At 46.4% G+C, this 24,425-nt stretch overlaps 2 protein-coding genes across 2 annotated transcripts; one reads left to right on the top strand and one right to left on the bottom strand.

Annotated features, from left to right (window-relative positions):
* On the top strand, positions 1-8,050 carry jmjd1cb (jumonji domain containing 1Cb). Its single transcript, XM_077000586.1, has 10 exons — positions 1-354; positions 1,816-2,106; positions 2,229-2,397; positions 2,533-2,623; positions 2,824-2,954; positions 3,146-3,268; positions 4,556-4,695; positions 5,501-5,677; positions 6,200-6,331; positions 7,012-8,050. Exons 2-10 carry the CDS (start codon positions 1,837-1,839, stop codon positions 7,105-7,107), a joined length of 1,329 nt encoding a protein of 442 aa, XP_076856701.1. The 5' UTR covers positions 1-354; positions 1,816-1,836; the 3' UTR covers positions 7,108-8,050.
* Positions 8,051-9,133: 1,083 nt separating this feature from the next.
* nrbf2b (nuclear receptor binding factor 2b) lies at positions 9,134-13,100 on the bottom strand. Its single transcript, XM_077000587.1, has 4 exons — positions 12,932-13,100; positions 12,351-12,435; positions 11,952-11,992; positions 9,134-11,522 (listed from the first exon to the last, which is right to left on the bottom strand). Exons 1-4 carry the CDS (start codon positions 12,959-12,961, stop codon positions 10,905-10,907), a joined length of 774 nt encoding a protein of 257 aa, XP_076856702.1. The 5' UTR covers positions 12,962-13,100; the 3' UTR covers positions 9,134-10,904.
* Positions 13,101-24,425: the final 11,325 nt, after the last annotated feature.

Here is a 24,425-nt window from a genome sequence, read left to right on the forward strand (position 1 = left end):
CAGCCACACAGCTCCTTCACGCTCTTCCCACTGAACGTGTTTCTTCGCCAATTAACCGCTCCGTCTTCGGAGGTCTCCGTGGGTGTAGCGCTTTGGTCACACTCCATTGAACCTGCCTGCTTTGCACCTCCTCCTGCAGAGAACAAGGAGTCGTCGGCGGCGAAGGTCCGGGAGGAGAAGGAGGCGGGGGAGGCTCTGGAGGCGCTGCACTCCAAGGCCTCGTCGCTGGTGGCGGGCGGTGTAGAGCAGGGCTCCACGCTGCGAGACCTCCTCACCACCACCGCAGGCAAACTACGGCTGGGCTCCACCGACGCGGGCATCGCCTTCGCCCCCGTGTACTCCTCCGCCTCACAGGTACACACACGCACATTTACAGTTACGCCATTTAGCAGACACTCTTATCCAGAGCGACTTACAAAGTGCTTAGCATCTGATCACAGAATTCATCCTAGGAAATAGTACAGATAGGCCAGAATTCAAGATACCATTGAGTCAGACTACTACTAAACTACAGGAGTCAATGTCATTACCTAGTGTTTTGCAAGTTAGACGTTTGCCAAGAACAAATAACCATAGACAGACATACAATTTAAGAACAGCAAATGGTATCAGCTGAACAAACAGGTGGGTCTTCAGTCTACACTTGAAGATAGCAATAGACTCTGCAGTCCTAGCAGCTAATGGAAGATTGTTCCACCATCTTGGAGCCAGGACGGAGAATAGTCTGGAGCTTTGTCTTCCATGAGACTGTAAGCATGGAGTTTCGAGTCGAGCCAAGCTTGAGCTTTGAAGCTTTGACCATGGACATAATGTAGGGAGGGGCCAGTCCATTTTTGGCTTTGTAAGCAAGCATCAATGTTATATATCTGATGCGTGCCGCTACTGGAAGCCAGTGAAGAGAGCGTAGCAGAGGAGTCACATGTGAGAACTTGGGGAGATTGAAGACCAGTCGTGCTGCAGCATTCTGTTCAGCATTCAACGTTACACCCAGGCTTCGTGCAGTTTCTGATCGTGTTAACAAGGTGTTCTCAAAGGAAACTGTGAGGTCGTTGTGTGGGTTTGGGGTTCCTGGAATGTACAAAAGCTCAGTTTTGCTAGGGTTGAGCTTCAAGTGGTGAGCAGTCATCCATGAAGCAATATCTGCCAAGCATGCCGAGATACGCCTAGAAACCTGGGTGTCAGAATGAGGGAAGGAAAGAATTAGCTGGGTGTCATCAGCATAGCAAAGATAAGAGAAACCATGAGACAAAATAATGTCACCAAGGGAATGAGTATATAAAGAGAAGAGAAGAGGGCCTAGGACTGAGCCTTGGGGGACTCCAGTGGAAAGTTTACATGGATTGGATGTGGATCCTCTCTTCAAGATACGGTCTTCAAGGTATGACTGGAACCATTTCCAAGCAGAGTCAGTCACACCGAGGCTAGAAAGAACCGAGAGGGGGATGTTGTGGTTGACCGTGTCAAAGGCTGCAGAAAATTGCACACACTATGAAGTAGAATGAAAGCTTAAACACACACCCCCCACATGCACACACATACACCCTGCATGTGCACACACACACACCCTGCACACACTCACCCCGCACACACACACACACACACACACGTGTGTGCGCGCGAGCTTCAATCTACATGTTATATTCAGTCTCTGTGTCTCTCTGTCAGCCTGTGGGAAAAGGCAAGTAGTCTTCATCATGTAGATGTTGGGGGTGATGGTAGAAACAGAAACCATGTTGCAGACTCTGGCTTGGCCCGCAGACGTTAAAAGTTGGTATCCATTGTGACCCCTGACCCCTGCCCCACCCCAACCACCAGACGGGGAAGAGCGGCCGCACCATGCCAAACATCCTGGATGACATCATCGCCTCGGTGGTGGAGAACAAGATCCCGGCGGGGCGCGGCGCCAAACTGCCCGTCAAGGCGGAGCCGCAGGAGGAGGCGCGGCCCGAGAGGCGGAAGACACCCGCCTCCAACGAGGAGGCCCCGCCCACGCCGCACTCGGACATCCCTCACTGCTGGCTGCACGGCCGCAGGCTGCTGTGGCTCAAGGACCACCGCAACAGCAGCAACTGGAGGCTCTTCCGTGAGTGCTGGAAACAGGGGCAGGTGAGTGACACACCCGCCAGCCAATCACAGCACACGTCACACCCTTGTCCCGGCTTCACCACCTCCGCAGTGTGACCCCGGGCTCTTGGTAACCACCTCGTCACCTCCTGTCCTCTCCGCAGCCCGTGCTGGTCTCGGGGGTGCACAAGAGGCTCAGTGCCAGCCTGTGGAAGGCCGAAGCTTTCAAAGAGGAGTTTGCCGACCACCAGGGGGACCTGCTGAACTGTCGCGACGGCGTGGTGTCCAATTCAGGCATCAAAGAGTTCTGGGACGGCTTCGAGGACCTGACCAGTGAGTGAGCCCAGGGCCCCTTCTGCTGGGGGATGGGGTGCAGGTTTATGCTCTCTCTCAGTCTCTCTGACCCGGTCTTCTCTCACTCCCTGTCCGTCTCTGTGTCTCTCCTTTGGTCTGTCCCACGTTGTTCAGAACGGCCCAAATCTAAAGACGGAGAGGCTGTTGTGTACAGGCTGAAGGACTGGCCCTCAGGAGAAGAGTTCATGGCTCTGATGCCCTCTAGGTAATTTATAGAGGCATTGTGGTGAGCAGTGATGTTCCTTGATCTACATGTGGAAGGCGACAGTTTTAATGATGCATCGTGTGTGTGTGTGTGTGTGTGTGTGTGTGTGTGTGTGTGTGTGTGGGTGTGTGTGTGTGGGTGTGTGTGTGTGGGTGTGTGTGTGTGTGTGTGTGTGTGTGTGTGTGTGGGTGTGTGTGTAGGTATGATGACCTGATGAAGAACCTCCCCTTGCCTGAATATTCTGACCCTGAGGGGAATCTCAACCTGGCTTCACACCTCCCCTCCTTCTTCGTGAGGCCGGACCTTGGCCCACGCCTCTGCTGCGCCTACGGTACACCGCCACACACACACACACACACACACACACACACCACAGCTCAGTGAATGTGTGACTGCTCACAGTTTTCAGTCAGAAAGACGCAGTGTAACTTTAGTGAACTCCTTTGTGAATGTCCCTTCTGATGCGGTACTGGTGAGGCGGTCCGTTGCCATGGCTAAGTGGGCGTGTGCTCTGTGCTGCAGGTGTGGCCGCGTCTCAGGAGCAAGACTTCGGCACCGCCAACCTGCACATGGAGGTGTCCGACATCGTCAGCGTACTCGTGTATGTGGGAGTGGCCAAAGGCAACGGCGTCCTCTCCAAAACAGGTAGGCCTGCCCCCGCCTCCCACATGGCTCCTCCCACTCTTCCTCCCACACCCCACCCACAAACACAGCAGCCCGAGAGTGAAGTGGGTCAGCAGTCAGGAAGACAAACATCTCCGACAGAGATGGAAAAAATCTCTCGGAACCACCTCCCCCCAACCCCCCCAACCCCCAAGTGAATCGTCCACTCACTTTATTCTGTTCCCCTCCCATCCTCCTCTGTGCCAGAGATCCAAAACACACACACACACACACACACACACACACACACACATGCTACAGACGTTAAAGAATTCCAGGAACAATAGAGCAGGGTGGGTGGGTGGAGGCAGCTGAAGGGAAGCATCTGGAAGGAGTTGCGGGAGCTTTTTCCCCACCGCTCCCACGCCTGGGCCCCCCCTCCCCCGACCTCTGCCCAGACGCGCTCCACTCCGCCAGACCCCAGCTTTACATGACCGCTGGCCGCATGATGACGCCAGGCAGGGGTCGGCCCAGGGGCGCGAGGTGGAGGTGTGGGGGGTGGGGTGGAGTGGAGCTAGCGCTAATAGCCATAGTTGTCCTCTTCAACATGACGGGTGGAGTTAAGTCCTCTTGGAGAACAGAAGCATTACTTCTGCTAGGTGCCAGACCTCCATCCTGCCGTGCTCTGCCTGATGAGGAAACCCGAGTTGGCTGGAACTTTCTCCCCTTCTCTCTGCTCTGACCCCACCTTCCATCTCGCCCACCCCCAAGCCCCGCCCCCTACTCCACCCTGCCCCTACTCCACCCCACCCCTCTGGCTCCCATGCTGGCCCAGCTCTATTTATAATCCTCCATCTCTTGGGTGGAGGGAGGAGGGAAGCGTGAGGGCAAAGCTGACGCCCTCCACCTCTCCGTCAGCCCTCCACCTCTCCGTCAGCCCTCCACCGCTCCGTCAGCCCTCCACCGCTCCGTCAGCCCTCCACCTCTCCGTCAGCCCTCCACCTTTCCGTCAGCCCTCCACCTTTCCGTCAGCCCTCCACCTTTCCGTCAGCCCTCCACCTTTCCGTCAGCCCTCCACCTTTCCGTCAGCCCTCCACCTCTCCGTCAGCCCTCCACCGCTCCGTCAGCCCTCCACCGCTCCGTCAGCCCTCCACCTCTCTATCAGTACGCCCTTTCAAATGAGCTTCCTTCAGAGCAGCACAGTCATGCCACCTTCCAGCTTGTCTGGGGGAGCTTCAGTGAACTGTGTGATATCTGGTGCGTGCGTGTGTGGCCTTGTTTGTGCGTAGGCAGGATTAATGTATTCACATGTTGGTTCCGTCTTCTCAGGTGTGCTGAAGAGGCTGGAGGAGGAAGACCTGGATGACAACGTGAAGAAGAGATTAAAGGACTCGAGTGAGACGCCTGGAGCCTTATGGCATGTGTATGTGAGCAAAGACGTGGAGAAAGTGAAAGAGTTTCTGCACAAGGTTATTTACCTTTCCTCCCTTTTATAATCATCTAGCACATGAATGCAGAAGCAGTTTCTCCCTCTCTCTCCCTCTCTCCCTCTCTCTCTCTCCCTCTCCCCTCTCTCTCTCTCTCTCTCTCTCTCTCTCCCCCTCCTCTCCCTCTTTCTCTCCCCATCTCTCTCCACCTCCCTCCCACCTGCTCTTTCTCTCTCTCTCTCGCCTCCTCCTACTCCATCTTTCTCTCGCTCCACCCCCTTCCCCCTGTCTCATCTAGCCCATCCTGCCCCCTCCCTCTCTCTCTAATACGCTCTCGGTTACTGCATGTCCTTACAAAATGCACCGTTCCTCCTGGGAGAACTTTTATAGGGTACACTTAATTACCCTCCTGGCCTGGAAGCTGCCTTTACCAGGCACACAGCAGGCCGAGCACGCAGGGCGCCGTCCGCATGATGTGGGTAGATTTGTTGGGTTGTGTTAGACCAGCATGTCTAACAAACACAACCCAACAAATCTACCCAAATGCCGGTCTAACACTTTAGACGAGTGCTGTGTGACGGTGAGCAGCATTTATATTAATAGAATAAGCAATGCATGACATCATGGAATGTATATTTGTAGACCTGTATCGTTTATAGTTTGAGACCATAAGGACTATACGGCTAAGTAAATATCTGATTTCTTAGGCCTGTGTGGTGTGAATATTATATAAGTCATATTACGACACCACCACATGCCTTACGGTATATTAAAACCACAAGAGGTAGCGCTTAACCCAGGCCAAACCTGGTCATCTGGAAGATTTAGTGATGTTTCTGGGCCGTAGATCGCCAGGGAGCAGGGCGTGGACATCCCCCCGGAACAGGACCCGGTCCGCGAGGCCGGCTGCTACCTGAGCCGCAAGCTGCGTCAGCGTCTGCTGGAGGAGCACGGCGTGCAGGGCTGGACCGTCGTGCAGTTCCTGGGAGACTCCGTCCTCATCCCCGCCGGAGCTCTGCACCAGGTCCCAACATCCACCTTCTCCACCTTCTCCACCTTCTCCACCTTCTCCACCTTCTCCCTGCTCTACTGGCAGCCATGAAATGATGGTTTCCCATAGCTGCATGTTGGGTTGCGTGAGGGGGGCGGTGAGGCCGTCGTGATTGTGGATTGAGGTCCAGTGTGCAGCTCAGACCATGAAATGGCAGGAAAGAAATGACAGACCATGAAATGACAGGAATGAAATGACACGAGTGTGAATCACAGTTAGTTGTTCTACAGCACCAGTTCCAGACTTAAACTGCAGGTTTCATAGATCAGTGTTTAGGCGAACTGTAGAAGACCTCTAAACAACCAGTGGTATTACGCTGATGAAGGTCAACTACATGATGATGATGATGATGACGATGAATAAAGACAGAAATGAGCAAGACAGTGAGCAGTGTGAGCCTGGAGGCTATACTGCATCACAGTGCCCTGGCCCCGCCCCACCCTGGCCCCGCCCCGCCCTGGCCACGCCCTCACTCCGCTTCTGTGTCTCCTACAGGTGCAGAACTTGCACAGCTGTGTGCAGGTGATTAATGACTTTGTCTCGCCGGAGCACGTGGTGCACTCCTTCCACCTGACACAGGAGCTGCGCTCCTCCAGAGAAGAGATGAACTACGAAGATAAGCTACAGGTAAGAGCCTCCTCTCTGCCTCCTCTCTGCCTCCTTCAGTGGTTCTCCTCCGATCAGCTGGAGGACTCCGTCAGGTCCTTCATGCCCACCGAGCCGTCAACATCTTCAGCAGCACCGTCACGGTGCTCTCGTGATTTAATGAGTGCAGTTGTTAGGCACGGTGGAAACCCATTCAACCCTCTAATGTAGCCGCTGGCCCCAGCCGGGCCCCCCCATCTGAATGGTCTACAACCACCACTGGATGCCTCCTGGAGCAGCGTGTACTGTGAAGTGTGAAATTGCATGATCTCCGTCTGTTTCTTTTAGTCCTGTTACCAGTCTGTCTAAAGCTATATATCGGTGTCCTGGTTTTGCTGTGTTTTTCTAAGTCTGTAAATTTCACGTGGATCTACTAGGCTTGGAAAACGTAGTGGCCCAGTAGCTCAGGCCCACCAGATGCAGCTAATGGATCCGTCTCCGTGGCGAGAGCCCTTTGATGAGTGCGCTGTGGCCATTAACGAGCTGCTGTGTAATTTAGTATTTTTGCCCCTTTCATCTCTGCGGTCTGTTCTGGCTATTTTAAGCACATGAGTCAGAGTCTGGCCATCATCCATATTGTGACTGTCCCTCTCTCCCTCCCTCCCTCCCTCCCTCCCTCTCTCTCTTTCTCCCTCCCTCTGTCCCTCTCTTTCGACTCTCAGGTCAAGAACATCTTTTACCACTGCGTAAAAGATGCTGTGGGAACATTGAAGCAGAGCAGTGCGGAGGGTCTGGAGGAGGAGCACGCCACCTCATGACCCCTCCCACCTCATGACCCCGCCCTCCGGCCTGCGTCAGCACGCCTACACTCGTCACTTAACCCCAAATATGCACACTAACCTTCGCATCATGAACCTCCAGTGCCAAGCAGACTTTAAGAGAAGAAAAATTAAAGAAAGACAAGAAAATGCTATTTATTTGTTACTGACACCATAGCAGTATAGCCCAAACGCTTCAGGATAACTGTGATTTTACAGAAAATAATAAAAATATCTGAAGATAATCTGCAAGCAGCAGCACTGCTGTTCAAAGTTTAGTGTTTATCTTTTTTGGTTTGTTTGTTTGTTTTTTTTTTTTTTTACTTTCTTTCATACTGTATATTGTTTCCGTAAAAATGATGTATTTATTTTTTAGGAGTTCTACGCTATGTTCTAGATCAAATGTAAATGTGACTTGTACAGTTTGCTATTTCGGATCCTAACACAGCTCACTACACTGAGACGGCTACTGTGAGATGGGATCCACACACCAGCTATTGCCTGTACTTTGGGAATCGTTGCTGAAATCGCAGTCCTCATGCCATATCTTTTGAAAATTTTAACTGCCAAACTATTGTAAACATTGTAAAGTTATATTATGTAAAGAAAGCCTAAATGAATAACACACCAACGTTTTATTGAGAAGTATTCACTGTAAAATGGAGACATTTACAAAGTTGTAATTTATTTAAGAAAATTGTCTCATTTCTTTTCCTCTTTGTTCAGATTTACTATGGTGACGTTTTGAAGTTGATGATGCTAAAAAACACTTACTATGCTGTGTAAATATATACATATATACATTCACTGATGTATTTTTTTAAAACATGGCTTGCTTCAATTTCAGATTTTAAAAGTGCAAGTGTTACATGCTTTGTACATTGAAGTTCAAAGGGTTTTACATTTTCCATTAAAATGGATTTATCAAATAATTGCCTTTTGTCTTCCGTAAAGTAATCCCTTCGTGATTTACTGAGCAAAAGTCAATAAAGATGGTCTTGGATCAATAACGTGCACGCTTTCACTGTCTTCGGCAACGCCCAACGAAGAGTCTTCGGTCTGCCATTCCGGAGAATTTAATGCACCGTTGCCAAATGTACCCTAATCGATACATATCCGAACGTAAACATATTGATCCACAGCGTTGAGAGAGAGCGGATAAGCAACTAATAGTTGAATAGTTGATAGATGTTGAATAGTTGATAGCGTTTCTTTATCTCGACCTCGCGGATAGATGGGATCATTAGTGGAGCTCGGAGCAAGTTCTATCTCGAGGTCTGTTTAGCAGTCGGGGCGCGCACGCGGGGCTTCGGCACCTCTGCGGTGCTGCGAGTTCGGTCGACCTCGTTAATGGGCCGCGAACATCAAAGGGATCCGCTCCAGGCAGACACGTGACCGGCCGCGCTTGATCTGCCTGCCCGCTCGCGGAGAGCAACAGCAGCAGCTTGGAGATGAGCTAAAGGTCCCTGGGAACGTCTCGCTCGCGCTTTAATTAGCCTCGCTCGTGACGGCTGGCGAGCGCGCGCTCACAGCCGCGGGAGCACGCAGAAGGGTAGCGGGCTTTTATATACATACATACATACATACATATATATGTGTGTACATATAACTAAATATACACACACAATACCTTGCACATAATTCCACACGTTAACTCACGTGATTTACAAAGAATATCAGAGCGGATTTATGAGAAATTTCATTTTGAAATAGCATCTCTAAACATACGGACTATTACCATATTATAAATACATACCGTATTCCGCGACGAAGGACACATTTATATGAAATTACAGTTAAAAGATCGTTATAAACCATGTGGGTCTGTAAAATATTTTTCCCATGGTTGTGAAATGTCATATACTGATGCGACACTAGAGGGAGCAATTTGAAAGAATTACGCATTGTAATGTTTACTAGGACGGGCGCATATTCCCCGGTCCACTTTGCTATGTACTTTACACGCTCTACTTTCGGACAAAGTTTTAGTGTTTCTGAAGAACAAACTGAGTCAGCAAGCACGCAGTAACATAAGTCCTTATTTTTAATATCTTAACATTATACTTACAGCTACAACTGCCATTCATGCATGAACAAAAAGTTACACATTTACCATATGATTTCTGAAGATTTTTACATCACACAGAATTAAACTTAATGGAAGAGAATTTAGATGCATCCTGATGACTCCTGTAAACCAAAACTACAATTAAACATTAAATTAAAATATTATGTGGAATTGGTTCCCTCTTCATGACACAAATACAGCTCACCGTTTCAGAACAACTCGGCATCAATAAAAACTCTCAGTCTCTCCCATCTGGCACGAGTTCATTTGCTCTTGAACAGTGTGACACTGCACCAGAACCTGACATTGTTATATACTGTATGATTGTGTATGGACTCAACCATCCTGCATATTCAAAGTAAAAATCACAGTTACCTGAAAAATATTAACTGTGGCGATCAAAACAATCAACTGTTGATTGATTACAGTACGAATTAGGCCTCAGGAAAACAACAAAAAACAAAAACAACACCACCACCAAATCAAGGTTCCGTTTGAAACCGTTTACAAAGATCCTGGCTTGGACATTGGGGAAAGGCGTCTGGTCCTTCCTTCGAGTCATGGTGTTAGAGGTCAGATATTCCTGCAATCTATTGCAAAACTCTATGATGCCCCATAATCAGTGATAGCTTTGCCAATACAAAAAACAAACAAAAATGCATTTGAGAGCCTCAGCTCTGGTTGTATGATGGCCATCCCTTGTAGAACTGGACACGGTGGTGCGTTATTGCTCGTTTGTGTAGTGACAGGCTCCTCATTTCATCCTTCTTGGAGTTCACAGGACTACGACAAAGCACAACCACGACAGCACAGACACAGCTCTGCACTGTGGGAACAGAGAGATGTGAGAGAGAGCGGAAATGCACTGAGGCCTCGTGGCTCGTCCAGCGGTAGCAGGGTTCGGGACCTTGTCTCTACAGGACACGTGCAGCGAGCAGTCGACTGGGAAGCGAAACCAGGGAGGATTTCGGATGCTGACGGTGGAAATGACAGAATGCCATCGGAAGCAACGGAGTGGCGTGATCACGGTGTCCAACACTCCACAATGTTTTCACACACAGCATCATTACAGCACATCTCATGACAAGCCTGGAAGCCACACACACACACACACACACACATGCTCGATCACACAGACTCTCTCTCTCTCACACACACACACACACACACACACACACACACACACACACACACACACACAATAGATGAAATTCACAGTGCTCACTGTGTGTGTGTGTGTGTGTGTTTGTGTGTGTGGGATAAGCTTTCAGTTTTAAGGTAGGGTCTTTTGAGAGGCCCATGTCCTGACTAAGGTCAAACTCTGATATTTTCCCAGCAACTCCGCCACGTGCTCCCGGAGTCAAGAGTCAGTCAGTCAGTCAGTCAGTCAGTCAGTCAGTCAGGGGTCCATGGAGTAACATTCTCCTCACTTCCATTCAACTTGTAGGACTTAATACAATCGAAATATTCAAAAAAGGCACGAGTCCTGCAAAATGTGTTCTGTTTTAGATTTCTTTTGTATCAAATAGCTGCTGTACCTAGTTGGGGCTTCATTAAAGAGGGCATCAGAAAGGTTAGCACAACACGAGCTTCCCAAGGGTGAGTCACCATGCGCCCACCACTCTGAAGGCCACAGTCAGAAGTGCGTCAAACCCAGGCGACATCCTCCTTTCTGCGGACGTGCTCCTGCAACGGCAGGGTCTCCTCCCTACGGTCAGCAGGAAGCTGCTCAGAGCTTCTCTCCGTCCAGCTCCTGCAGGATGTCCTCAGGCAGCTCGAGGGCGGGCAGGTCCTCCAGGGAGATCTCCTGAGGTGGCATCTCCAGGGGAGGGAGGTGCGGGATGGGGATGTCCTTGGCCTTGCGCTCCTCAGCGCCCCGTGGCAGCACCCACAGCTCCGAGCGCTCCACGAAGTCTGCGTCCGCCTCGGGCTCCTTGCGCAGGCGGGCGTTCTCGGCCCGCAGGCGTTCGTTGTCGCGGCAGAGCCGCTCGTTCTCGCCCACCAGCCGGTCCACGAGGCGCCGCAGGTCCTCGATGGTGGTCTGCTGCTCCTCCAGGCGCGTCTTGTCGTCCTTGTGCGCCTTGTTTCCGCCGCACGCCTCCGGCCCACCGCCCTTGTTCTTCAGCAGGTACAGCCAGGTGTCGTACTCGCGCTCGGGCGCCGGCGCCGTGGGGTCGGGCTGGCCGGCCGGGTCTTGACGGGGGCAGGGCGGCTGCTCCGAGCATGATGCCGGGAGGACCTGGAGGTGACGGGGCTTGGCCTCCCGCCTGGCCCGCTTCCACCGCTCCTCGATCAGACGCTGCTGCTTCACGTGACTATCACGCTGGAGCTCCAGAGACAGGCGAGCCTGAACCAGACACACACACACACACACACACACACACACACACACACACACACGGGTGCACGGGCACAAGCACACAGACAAGCACACACACACACACACACACACACAGGAACACACACATACACACAGGAACACACACACCCTCAGCAGTAGTCTAAATACTGGCTTTCTATACAGCAGACAACCTGCCTCATTCAGCTATATATGAAAAAAATAACATTCAGCTCAAAAGATCCATTGTCTCAACACATTTCAGCATCACGTTCTACTCTTCATAAATAGCACAGATTGCATCCTAACATCAAATACACCAAAAATGCTCCTGTTTGTGTACATAAATCTAGATTTTCATATATCCATCTTAAATATATTTGGCATAAAAAATGTATAGATAAGTAGCAGATACCATAGAGGAAAGGTCAGGCCTACCTGTTCACACTCTGTGAGTTTCATGGCTTCCTTCAGCAGCTCTGAAACATGGAAAATGATATTCTACATTTGCTCAGTGAGGCAGTTTTGTAATAATCCTTCCCCATACAGGACATCACAGAGGGTTCGATTCGTACAGTACACCAGGAACTGAGCTGTCATTATTGCACATAGAAGAAAAACACCTTATGATTGGCCCACAGTACTTTCATACAACCTGTCTCACCATACAAATGGGTTTATTATGTTTTCCTGTTCACTTATCCATTATCTACGTGGAAATGTAAAGTGTTTACATAAATGCAAACTCTTCACAGGAAGCAGGAAAGGATGCTGAATACAAACAGTGGAGTAATGAGCCTTGGCCTCTGAGGTAGTAACAAATGAAGGCCAACTAACCTGCTGCTTTCCTATGGCAGGAGATGGCCTCCTCATATTTGCCAGAAGCCAGCAGATGGTCAGCCTTCCTGCACTGCTGATGGGCCTAAGAGAGGGAGAAGAGAAACACAACATAGAGGTGCTGCCAATAGATCACTCACGTTTACTTTGGTCTGGCTGACACTAGAAGGTTCTGATAGAAGCGACCCAGTTAACTAGCTACATAAGTTACCATAATATATCCAGTTCCAGTTTAGGTTGCTACAAATTAAACTCAGAACCGACAGCTAGTGAAACACGGACGGGTTCAGCTGACCGGACCGAACCGGCCCCATGTTCGCTACCCACACCACCAAAACCCAGGTGTGTGTTAGCAGCCTAGCTAGCGCGCTCAGTCCCACACGTCCTGAGAGCAGCGGTCCAGTTAGCTGGTGCCGAAGCGCGACCCGACGTGTCAGCGAGGGAAGGTGAGCGCCGACACACCGGGCGGTCTCGGCCCGGTACTGACCCACATCGGCCGCTTTGTTTGGGACACGACGGCTAACGCTAGCTGCCTAGCCGGACTCATTCTAGCCGAGTTGACCAATAAATCAGAAACTTACGAGGTTCACAGGACTGTCCACCACCTCCATTCCTCATTAACCTCGACTAATAACTACATGAGAATCTCCGCCGACACACACGGATGACCATCGGCGCGTTCTGGTGCTCCGGGACCAGAACTCTGGTGACACCGGACCGATACGAGCAGAACTATTTCCCCTTTCACAACACACGGAACAACACATGACGTCTCACGTGTCGTCACTTCCGGCCTCGTTTTATTTTTATTATTGTTGTTGTTATTATTAAGTTGGCTTGACAAAGGCAGCTTTCTGTACTGCTTATTGCTTTTCGTATTATTATTACTAATTATTATTGTGTCTTTCGATTTCATTTCTTGTCATAATTATTACTCTTCCGACACAAAACACGACGCTATGTGGTCTAGTTGTATAGCTAGGACCACCACACGTCGCAGGGACCTCCGCCCTGTACCCGACTGACGTGCTTGTGTTTTTAGAGAGATACACCACCCGCATTCGCCACCCTCCACCCGCCACCCTCCAATCGACCACTTTTACCAAATACTTAGCCATGACAAATTTTCAAACTGCTTTGTCAATTTTGAAGATAAATCCACCAAACTTGATATGCATGATGGACAGAAATGACACACCTCTATTAGCCTACTTTTTAAATCCCTGCTTTTTCATCCCTCGCTTTTCGCCCACTGAACTATTAATAGTGATTATCAGTCAATATAGGTAACCTATACAACTGACTTTGTCAAATGAACTTAAAAGTTTGTTCACAAATTTTACTTTCTAGTATTATTTATTATTATTATGTTGTAATTTTGTACTGTATTATTTTGTACTGCATTATGTAATATCATATTTAATACACTTGTTTTAAGGAAAACTTTGATAATTTTTACTCATAGTCCAAATATATCCTGAAATCTGTAGTTTTAAAATGTTTCCATCGGACGGCGCCAGAGCACCATTTTACAAAATAAAAAAGGACGACGAGCTAAATAATCTAGGCACAAGAACTGCCTCGAGGTTTTGAATCACAAAAGCATTTTATTACCTAGTATGGCAAAGAGGATTTAACTGTGATAACATGGTGCGTGACATCCGGCGTACATGAACATAATAGGACATGTGACAGAACATGTGACACATGCATTCGTATAAGAAAAAGTGAGTTGCTGACCACTCGATATTTAGTTCTGTAAAAGGGGAAATGCAGCCTATGTAACACATCAAGTCTAAGTATTGTAGAGGGAACTGCAATTATGCGACAACAAATCACATGAGTAATTTGTTTATAGTGCAATTCTTACCCAGTGACTTTTACAGTAACTGGCACAGAAATAACACAAGGTCAATATAAAGATTTAAAATAATAGAATCAACTTGCAACAGGTAGTTAAAATACAGATCGCAACTTTAGCAGATTTGACCAGTGACAGTGATGAATTTTTGGGGGGAAACATTAGGGTAAGTGTAATGAATAAGCCAGATGATCGAGTAGGAGGATCTTATTTTTGTATTCAAATGCAGATTTGTGTCATACACAGGACATGATGTGATGCTGGAAATTTTAATAATTTTGTAGTGACATAATAAATAAATATTGTGTCCAAAGTACCCTAACATGTAATAAGTAGGCCTATATTTGTATGTATGAGTGTATATACAATAATGGTTAAAACACCATGCCATGATGTGCTACACAGCAAAATCCCCACTTCAGTGGGCACGGTGTCACTTCAACGCAGGGAATTTTGCTAGGATTTTATTAACAAAAATATATCTGCTTATCTAAGATCATTATTTGTTCTCTAATGGTTGATTCGCTATAGTGGCAATAATAACAAATAAACTGTATTTCTGTAAACAGTTATTTACGTTTTTATAAGGACTATACCCATACATGTAGTCCAAAAATATTAGTACTTCTGCCAAATCGAGATTATCTGTAGGCCAGTTTTCCATCGTTAACCAAAATTATACTAAGAGTTCAAACATAAATGAACAGTAACCTTTAATTCATTCAAGCTCAATGCACAATTTCAAAAGTAATCAAATGTCATGCAAGATCTAAAAGCACAGAAGTGAGGTCCTCGAGTGGCTCTCCTCCTGCATGACCTGGAAATTCCGGCCACACACCTCTGCTCGTTCCCGTGCTGTGCTAATGATCAAATGACATCATCAGCTCAAGGACTTTGTTTGTGTTGGTCAGCTTGCTTTAGCCAAGTATCCCATAATTATGGCTAATAAAGACCCGAGTAATGGCGGTATGGTTAGATGACTCATAGCCTAAATCTACTGAGCCATACGGTTACATACAGTGTTATAATGTAAAATAGACAGCAGCTTTAGGAATACGAAAGAACGCTTAAACCTCTAAAGGTCCTTGCTTACTCTTCAGTAATTAATCTGATGGCATATCATGCTGTAGTTACTATTCATTATTTGGGACCTACATTAAATCTACACTGGAACTAATCCGAAAACTATGCAGTAGTAAGCGTGAAAGTCTGAACTAACTAGTGGGTTAGTGTGATACCAATATAATACTTTAAGGGTATCACAGACAAATGCTAGAGTTAAAGTACTTACATAGTCACCAATATGCCAGTTTTGACAGCTGAACTAGCTAGGATGCGTTTCATTCCTACCCTTTGGATAATTTATTATTATTATTATTATTATTATTATTATTATTATTATTATTATTAGTTGCACTTTCAGAGTACCAAAAGACACTTTGCATATGGATAAAATAGAACAAAAAAGAACAAATAACAAAAACAAACAACATATCCTCCGTCAAAACAAATCAGAATGGACCAAAATTGGAGAAGTTGGGTGTAAATATTGAGTAAACAAGTGAGTTCTTTTCAGGTCATAGCACGTAACAGTCAAGAACCGCACTCGCCAACTCCAGCTGTACAGGGCCTTGTAGCTCTGCTGTATGCTGCGTTAATGTTCGGGGTTCAAACCTGAACTCAACTTAAGCAGAGTGAATTATTATTAAATCAGCAGGCAGACAATGTGAGTTCTGCAAACTTTAACAGGCTAGAATTGTTCTGCCTGCCTCTCCGGGATGAACGCGAATATCCCGATTTAGTGACTCATGCGCAAAGCTGGTCCTGTTCCCAGCACAGTGTGTTCGAGAAGACAGAGACTCTGTGGGTGTCCAGCGAGCTAGCAGACAAATGTGAATCGAGTCATAACTCATTGAAAAAAAAGAAAAGAAATACAGTGCAATAGAGCCGGAGCTGTTCTCTCTCTACGCCTGCAAGGCTGGGTTGCCTCTTCATATTGTCCATACTGGAGTGTCTATATTGCACGTGTCCATTCTCAGTGTCCACTTCAGATTGTCCATACTACATGCATCCATAGTCGGTGTCCATACTGCATTTGTCCATACTACAGTGTCCATATTGCACGAGTCCATACTCAGAGTGTCCATACAGCAGTATAGCTCCCCTAAAGTGTAACTAAAACAAGACAGGAGACGGTTGTACAGACATGGGAATGAAGATCAGTGCAGGACCACCAGTGTTCTCTGTTCAGCTCTCAAAAAGACACACCTTTGTCTTCAAATGACTAAACAGAACAAGGTTTGTTTGTCTGTTTGTTGGTTGTTTGGTTGGTTAGTCCCTCCTTCTATCATCCCTCAATGGAGGTCTGTTTTGTTTTCATGCCCATTGTATTTGATATTTAATACGTATAATTTATTACATTTAGTTACATGTTAAAGCAACTTCAGAGAAGAAGCAAATGAAGTGAGGAGCATCTTGGCAACAGTGAGTGAAGCAACAGAAGAGAGAGGACGGATAAAGAAAAGGAATGACGAGGTAAAGGAATCATGGTCAGTTTGCAGTGCAGGTGAGAGTGAAGCTTGTGGGGTGAAGCACGATGCTTCACGAAGCGGGAGTGTTAAAAAGGGGAATTCATGTAAATCTCAACTTGTTCGTACTGGGCTGCCTGTGCATTACCTTCACAGCTGTACAGCAGCCTATTCCACAGCTGGGAGCCCGCGCATCCGCCATACATTGGGATCCAGGCGTAGGAGGTGGAGCCGTCACGTGTCCTTTCACCTGAAAAGTAACGATGAGCCAGCTCGGCCCCCAAGGGCCTCCGGGACTCCTCGGGAGGCGGGACACCTCCCAACCCACGCTCTGGACGGCTCCTCCGCTCTCCTCTTTGTCCTCCCCGATCTCCTCTGTCCTGGCGTCCGGATTGCGCTTAGACAGGCCGTTTGGGGACTGAGGAGAAGAGGAGGAAAGTTCCTGTGCTCTTTAAGAGCGGCCGTGTGGGGAAGCCCACACAGCCTCCCACACACACAGCCCCAAAAGAGAGAAAGGGAATACCCGGGGCTTTTGAGGGCCGCTCCCTCGCAGACAATGGGAACCCCTTGGTGAGCTAACGTGCTCGACAAATATTCCTTTCTTTACATTACACATGTTAAGCTAGCAGACCGGCCTTGGGTTCTGCTGTGGTGTCAGGTGTTCCGCCCACACTCCAGAATATGCACAGGATCTTGTGGGACTGTCACAATGTTTCAGCCTAAAATTTCAGGCCTCATCCCTTATTACCCCATCTGCCCCTCATCCATGCTTGTTCTGTTTACCTCCCCCCCCTCTGCTTCTGTCTCCTGCTTCTTAAGTTTGATCTCACTTCTGTGTTGTCAAACTACCTGTTGTTAGACTATCACCCTTCTCCTGACTACAAAAAAATGATCCAAAGTGTTCTGCTGTCAAAACAAACAGTTTCATTAGATCTGAGAGAAGGAGAAGTAGCCGACAGACAGTTTGGGAGGTGATAGACGCACCGTTATTAGTAACCAGACTGAACTCTGTTTGACCACAGACTGGGATCTTTAATCAGACATGTCAAAATGCTGAGTCTAGTTGATTTTGTGTATTGTCAGTGAAGGTTACATCCAAAAATAGAAGGAATAAACCTTCAAACACTTACCTGTATATTTGAAATTTTATTTCAATCGCAATAACACATTTGATTAGACCAAGAAAGGGTGACTTTGTTTAATATAACAACAGCTTTATTGTGCACATCACAGTTGACCTCAAGTGACTTTTGAGAGTTATTTGCAATGATAATGAGAGATGAGTCATGCTTTCTCTTCCATTTCACTGAATTTGAAATTTGACTAGCTATCCACTATGAGTAGATCTCTAAACTCTTAACTAGACCCACTCACAAATTCATAACATTCAAAGACTTCCACATTAAGAGTTCTTTTGCCAATTTGTCAGGGGAAAAATGTACATTGAACATAATTCATAAGACTAATGATTCCATAAATGGCTTTTCTATATTGCACTTGGGAAAGATGCATTTACAGAACTGTAGGTATTATTACAGTCATAACTCTGCTGACTGAAGCAATCCATAATGAAATATTATAAATATGAATATGAAAATATTCCTTAGGATCCTGAAGAAATCTCATTCGCTAAACAGATGGATGCATTTGTGTCAAATCACAGTGAAGTGTAAAAGTAAATTCCATTTTGATTGTGTTGTTCTCTGGGTGGAGGAGGGGGGTGTTTCTCACTGAGCAATTACTCTCCAGCCTCAGTGAGGAGGACACAAGTATACAAGTTTATGCAACTGTGGCCATATTTGTCCATGAACAGATATATTTTCAATTACAGCACAATGGATACGTAATGTCCCATCACCCACGATGCTATTCGTCATTTGAGTATTCCAGCCCAATCCTTTATGGACCTCCACACAGGCCAAATCGTTATACTGTCCCAGCTCCCAAGATGCTTAAACCGCAATCAACAATACTAAAACCTTAAAACCGTGCTCAACTGTAGCTCAGGTAGACTATAGCCATCTATGGGTGCCTGATACTCAAATGATACTCATTACTTTTGAAGGCATTATAACAAGCCCATATTTACAAGTACAAACATAGTTATGTGATTGAATTTGTGTTTGCTGTGGTTGACCTGGATGGTTTTAGCACACAAAAAATGTCGTAATCCTCTCCACACCATTCTCTCAGATGTCAGTCCGTCTGAAACGTGGGCTGGCTTTGAAGAGTATAGAGGTACCACAGCTCACTACTGGCGCCAGGTTTGTCTACTCTTTACACGTCCAGCTGTAAACCAGCTGCTGATTATATATACACACTTTGAGTCCTGATAGTGGATATTGTAAGGCCCACAGCAAGGTGATGAATAGTAAGACAGAAATGGAGAGAGAGAGTGAGAGAAAGTGAGAGAAAGAAGAGAGAGACAGAGAGAGAGAGAGAGAGAGAGAGAGAGCGAGAGCGAGAGCGAGTTGGTTGTTGAGGCCTTGAGGAAATCCCCAATCTGACCTGCCTCCCACAGCTGCTGCTGAGAAGTCTGGCAGTGGACCATCAGTGTCTGCACAGCTGGGATTTTCCTAAAGGTTAAATGAGATTAGTGATCAGAAATCATCCAGTGGCTCTGTAATCTGCTGCCATGCCAATAGCCCCAGAGAGATCTCATCCACTGATTATTGTACCAAGATTCAAATGTGTGCTGTAGTGAGCACAGGCTGACAGAGGAAGGATTTGTGTGTTTGAGTCTCTCACATAAGCAGGAGCCACAGGAGAGCCCAGAGTCCTGCTCTACATTCTACCACCTTCCTCCTTTGATACTGCATTCAGTAAAAATACCAAATTCTGAACAGTAGATACTGATTGATGCCCTATTATTAGCAGACAAATAATAAGGCCCCAGGTTTGAAGTTCAATATTACTCTGCTCTCTTCTGCAAGATAATCTGTGCAACTGTTTGCATATTGTATGTTTTTATTAAAAAGAAAACAGATCATTATTGAGAAAAACACCTTTCATGTGTGCTTTCATGGAGAAGTTGTGCACAAACTTTGCCGTCGTGAATGACTCAGATTAAAGACTTGCATAACAGACGAGCATATTAGATACATTTTACACCTGGCTCATCCCATATTCTGTAACATAAATTTCAAACTGTGTCTATAATAACACTGCAAAATTATAGTTTGAATATGAATATAAAAGAAATTTGCTAGAAGCTGACAGACAGACAGAAAGACTGAAATAAATATTACTCATCACAGAGGTAAGTGAGATTCACCAGCACCACCACCACACACTGGTCTTCTTAACGACCTTTACGCTAGGAGCCATCGGGTGGAAAAGGGTGAGTACACTGTGTTAAAGGTAAAAACACAGTGTTACTTTATTTGCAGGAAATAGGTTTTAGCTAGAAAACATTTTTATCATGTAAAGCAAACAGATATTTATAGGAGGAAAGGAACATTGTTTATAAAAGTTTAACTGTTAAGAAAGTCCCTGCTTATGGCTTTGCATTGCTTGTGTGTTATAATGATTTTATGTCAGGTGTGGGTGTGTTTCTCAGAAAAACAAAAGCTCACCCACTCATGATTACTACCACTGCAATATTACCACTGCTTATTACCATATGGTTGTTCGAACTCTACACGTCAGTTTGTGGCCTTCACCCTGGAGACATGTAAGCCTGCTCCTGCATGTATTAACCTAGCAATTAAACTAACGCATGACTTGTCATCAAACTGTGACCCCTGACCCCGAGCCTTAGTGACTGTCATTGAACTAGCCTGCAACAGAAGCTAATCAAGCCCCATGGAAGAGAAAGACTGGAAGCAAGTTCACTTTTAATAAGCAGCACGATTATGCTGCTCCGAGATCTGGAATGCATAAACACCTTGTATGATTTCATTAACGGCCTCATAATGATGCACGCGAGCTCACGTTTCTCCTGAACTGAATTGATAGGAAACAATATCGGCCCTAAAGTACTCCTAATGAAGTTAGGGAGGAGTGGGAGGAACTTGGGGGAAATATCGACACCAAAGTCTTTCATTAAGTTGCAAACGAGTGGGAGGCGGAGTTATTACCGGGTCCAGCCTAAAAAAAGAGAGGCAAGAAAGGACAGTTGCTAATGTCTGTACATCAGAGTAGGAGTGAATTAGTCAACGTGAGTCCCGGACTGCTAATACCAGTTAAATCGAATGCTGATCGGTTGTTTCGGATAACGAACAAGATGTAAACGAGGTTGGAAATAAGATGAAATGTAAGGAAGTCAAAGGGCCCACAGAGCCAGGAGACATAACACACATGTAGGGGAGGTGGTGAATATACATGACTTATATGAGACTCAGAATCACGTGTGACACTTGGTGATGGAGGAGACACAAATTCATCTTTACACATCTAGGTTCTGAGGGTTTGTCCATTGAAACCATTGCTTACTTTTCTTTGCTTGAGGCTTTCATATTTCAAAAGTCCTTTGATCTTTTTTTGGTTATAGATCACAAAAGATAAATGTACCATTTATGAAGCACCTGCATTCTATGATTTGTGGGAATGGGAGAGCGAAAGAAATTATGGTATTTATTAGGTTTGCTGTCACCAGAGGACGCACCAAATTCCCATCGTTTGCATTGAGAAATATGATGCAGCTGCCTGACTTCAACTGGTTTTAATTGGTGAGAAATAGAAGACCGAGGCAAAAGCATCATTACAGGATAAACTTCCACATCGGGGTATTACTGATTTTATTACATGCTTTATTGCCTCATTTTGCTTGAGAGGAGAAAACCGTCAGAGTTTTGGTGTGTTCTTCACAAAGTTAAGCACTGTTTAGCTATACATGGCACACTTCCAAATTATACTCATCACATCAAATTAAGCCATCCTGCATGTATAGCCATTTAGCAGAAATTGATTTTCAGAATTTTTCCGCAGACAAAAATATTATGTCAGGGACATGCTTTGATCTAAATCTGCAAATCCTGTAGCTCCGAAACGAATGTGGACTGTGAAATCCTTCAGGCTCCATTGTTAGACGTATTGATATGCTTTTCCGTTTAATATTCATTATGGACTCCAGAGGATATTAACTGTCCTATCGGCTTAGCAACCGCAGTGAATTAAGTCCCGTCTATAGAAAAGAAATACTAATGGTTTTCCCAAGCAAAACAGCCTCTGCTCAATCACTCCCTAGCAGGTCTAGGGGTTATAAATGGCCTAGTGCCTATTTTCATATCCCTCCCTGACAATTTACGGTTGTAACGATCCTTCCAATCATTGGCATCTTTATAGATGTCGCAATACTGCCAATTGTAGTAATTCTATTCCAGCTCAATCCAAAGTGAACTTTTGCACATTAATCAATCCGGCAATATTTCCTCCTCGACTGTTTCTGCTGCTCTAAATGCATTTGATTTCTCCTCCACTGCAGTCACGGTCACCCGCTTGTTTGACTCTGATTTAAAATATGGGGTGGACTATGGGCTGAGGTGAAACGCAGTAGGAAACAGCAGATGGAGTCATGGGTGCTAACGGCCCTTCCCCAACCGAATCCAACACTGGGAGCTCAATGTACAATCTGGACCCATACATTTGCTTGACTTGGGAAACTGACAAAAACATTAGGCTTCTACAAAGGCGATTGATTTGAATTCTTAATAGGTACATTTAATAAACGTTGAATATTTTTCCAATATACTGTACTTAGATGCGATTTTAACATTGTTATACATAGGTGCATATTATAGGTGCTGTTATACAACCCAGCTACCAAAATGAGTCAAGCTTGTACTTTTTATAGGCCAGAGAAAGAGACAGAAAAAAAAGACTCCAGAGGAGACGTGTTGAAGAGGCATTTGAAATGGCCCATGCTCTGCTTGCTTAGGGGTTAGTGCAAATTCTGTACACATGTTCTATTTATATGTTCTGTATACATGTTCTATATATATGTTCTGTATATATATATGTCTATGACTGATGTTAACGCAGGTTTTTGATATCTAATCCCTGAACAGGACAAGATCTGGTGCACGTTTGAGAACACATTCACTCACACACACATACACACAGACACAGGCACACACACACACACATACACACAAGAGCCATTTTGCACTTGGCATATGGCAGCAGCAATTTTGGTGCGGTGTACAGCATGTAAAGAGACACTCGAGAAAATAAGTGAGCCGAACAGGATCAGAGACCTCGTCTTCTCAGCCTGGGCTCAGTCCCTGTAGGTAGTGTAACTCCCGTTCCTGTGCATTCAGCTCACCCAACCTGGCAAGATTCACTGGCCCTTTATTCATTTGGTAATTTCTTCGCATGTCAGCAGGACGGCATGTTTTCCCTCAACCGCGGATCGGCCACTATTCACCGCGGCTTCCTGCCAGTCCCAGGGTTTTCGCATTCTCCTCCTAGCGCACGACTGTCTCTCATACAGTCCAAAAGTACAGACAGGGCAATTTTCACTGACATCCACCAGCATCTTGTTGAGCTCACTAAAACAAAGAGTTCCTGATTGATGGCCTCGTGGAGCCGCTCAGGGCCCCGTCAGATGCCTCCGAATTCAATGCTGCCACTTCCTCTGGCTGTCCGACCTCCACACGGCTCGGGGATCCGCCGGACGGAGCTGGCTTTGGCCTGCGTGTTAATGTTCAACCAGGAGCAGGAACTGACGTTGTGCTTACGGAGAGGAAGTGCAAGCACCCGCCCCAGAGCCCCGCGCCATCCGTCTCCCGCGACGGCCTGCCTGACTTAGCTTGTCCTCTGCTTGTAATGCGCCATGTCCAATTAGCTTGCGGGGTGCTCCGTCTTCATCCCCGCGAACTGGAGAGGGGCTACAGAGAGACTCGCCGCGATCATGACGAAAGAGGCCTTGATTGGACGACAAGGTGTCCTGCGGCCCAGGACCACACTGAGTCGGCTAATCGTCGCCACGCCGCCCCGTCCCTGGGGCTGAGCTGAAAGTTTATGAGCTGGGCAGGAAGTGTCCAACTGGGCCCTCTCAGCGCCAGGTCGGACGGGTGGAGAGCCATTGTCTCCTGGATCTGCTGAGTTCATTTCTGCTGATGGAGACTCGTGTCAGTGGTTTTTGGAGGAAATGGCGTGTTGTTCTGCCCAGCCAGTCGTCCACAGAAGCTTTCAGTAAAGCTACTGGTGTTATGAATGGGGATGTGAGGACTGTTCATTTCAGGATTTCAGCACAATGCTGAACTGTTGTTCAACACTGCTGCTATCAGAGTATTTACCTATAAAATAAGTATATTGTGTTTGTGAAGTAATGAGACAACTATTAAATTCTATGTAGACTTGCATATAAAAACAAAACATACATTTATTAACCTTTCAGCTAACAATATAGCCTATATGAGTCATAGATTCCTTTATATAATAGCTAACAACTGTATGATTGTAATGCAGACATGATCATATTTTGCCACTTATTTATACTGTACCCTAGAGAGAAGCACATATGACATCATTAACGACACATACACATACATGTCATTATAATCATAAATCTAATGTAGCTATTATCAAACACTTTCTCTGTCTTTTGTCTTAAATCAACAACAGAGACCCCAAATAGAGTCTGGGCCTGAGAACAAAGGCATGGTACCTGACAGCTTCCTCTTCTCTTCTGTTTAATTAACCAAGATGGGTCATTAGGGGAATAGGGAATGAGGTAACTGA

This window comes from Brachyhypopomus gauderio, chromosome 3 (genome assembly GCF_052324685.1).
Source record: "Brachyhypopomus gauderio isolate BG-103 chromosome 3, BGAUD_0.2, whole genome shotgun sequence".
NCBI classification, from domain to species: Eukaryota; Metazoa; Chordata; class Actinopteri; order Gymnotiformes; family Hypopomidae; genus Brachyhypopomus; species Brachyhypopomus gauderio.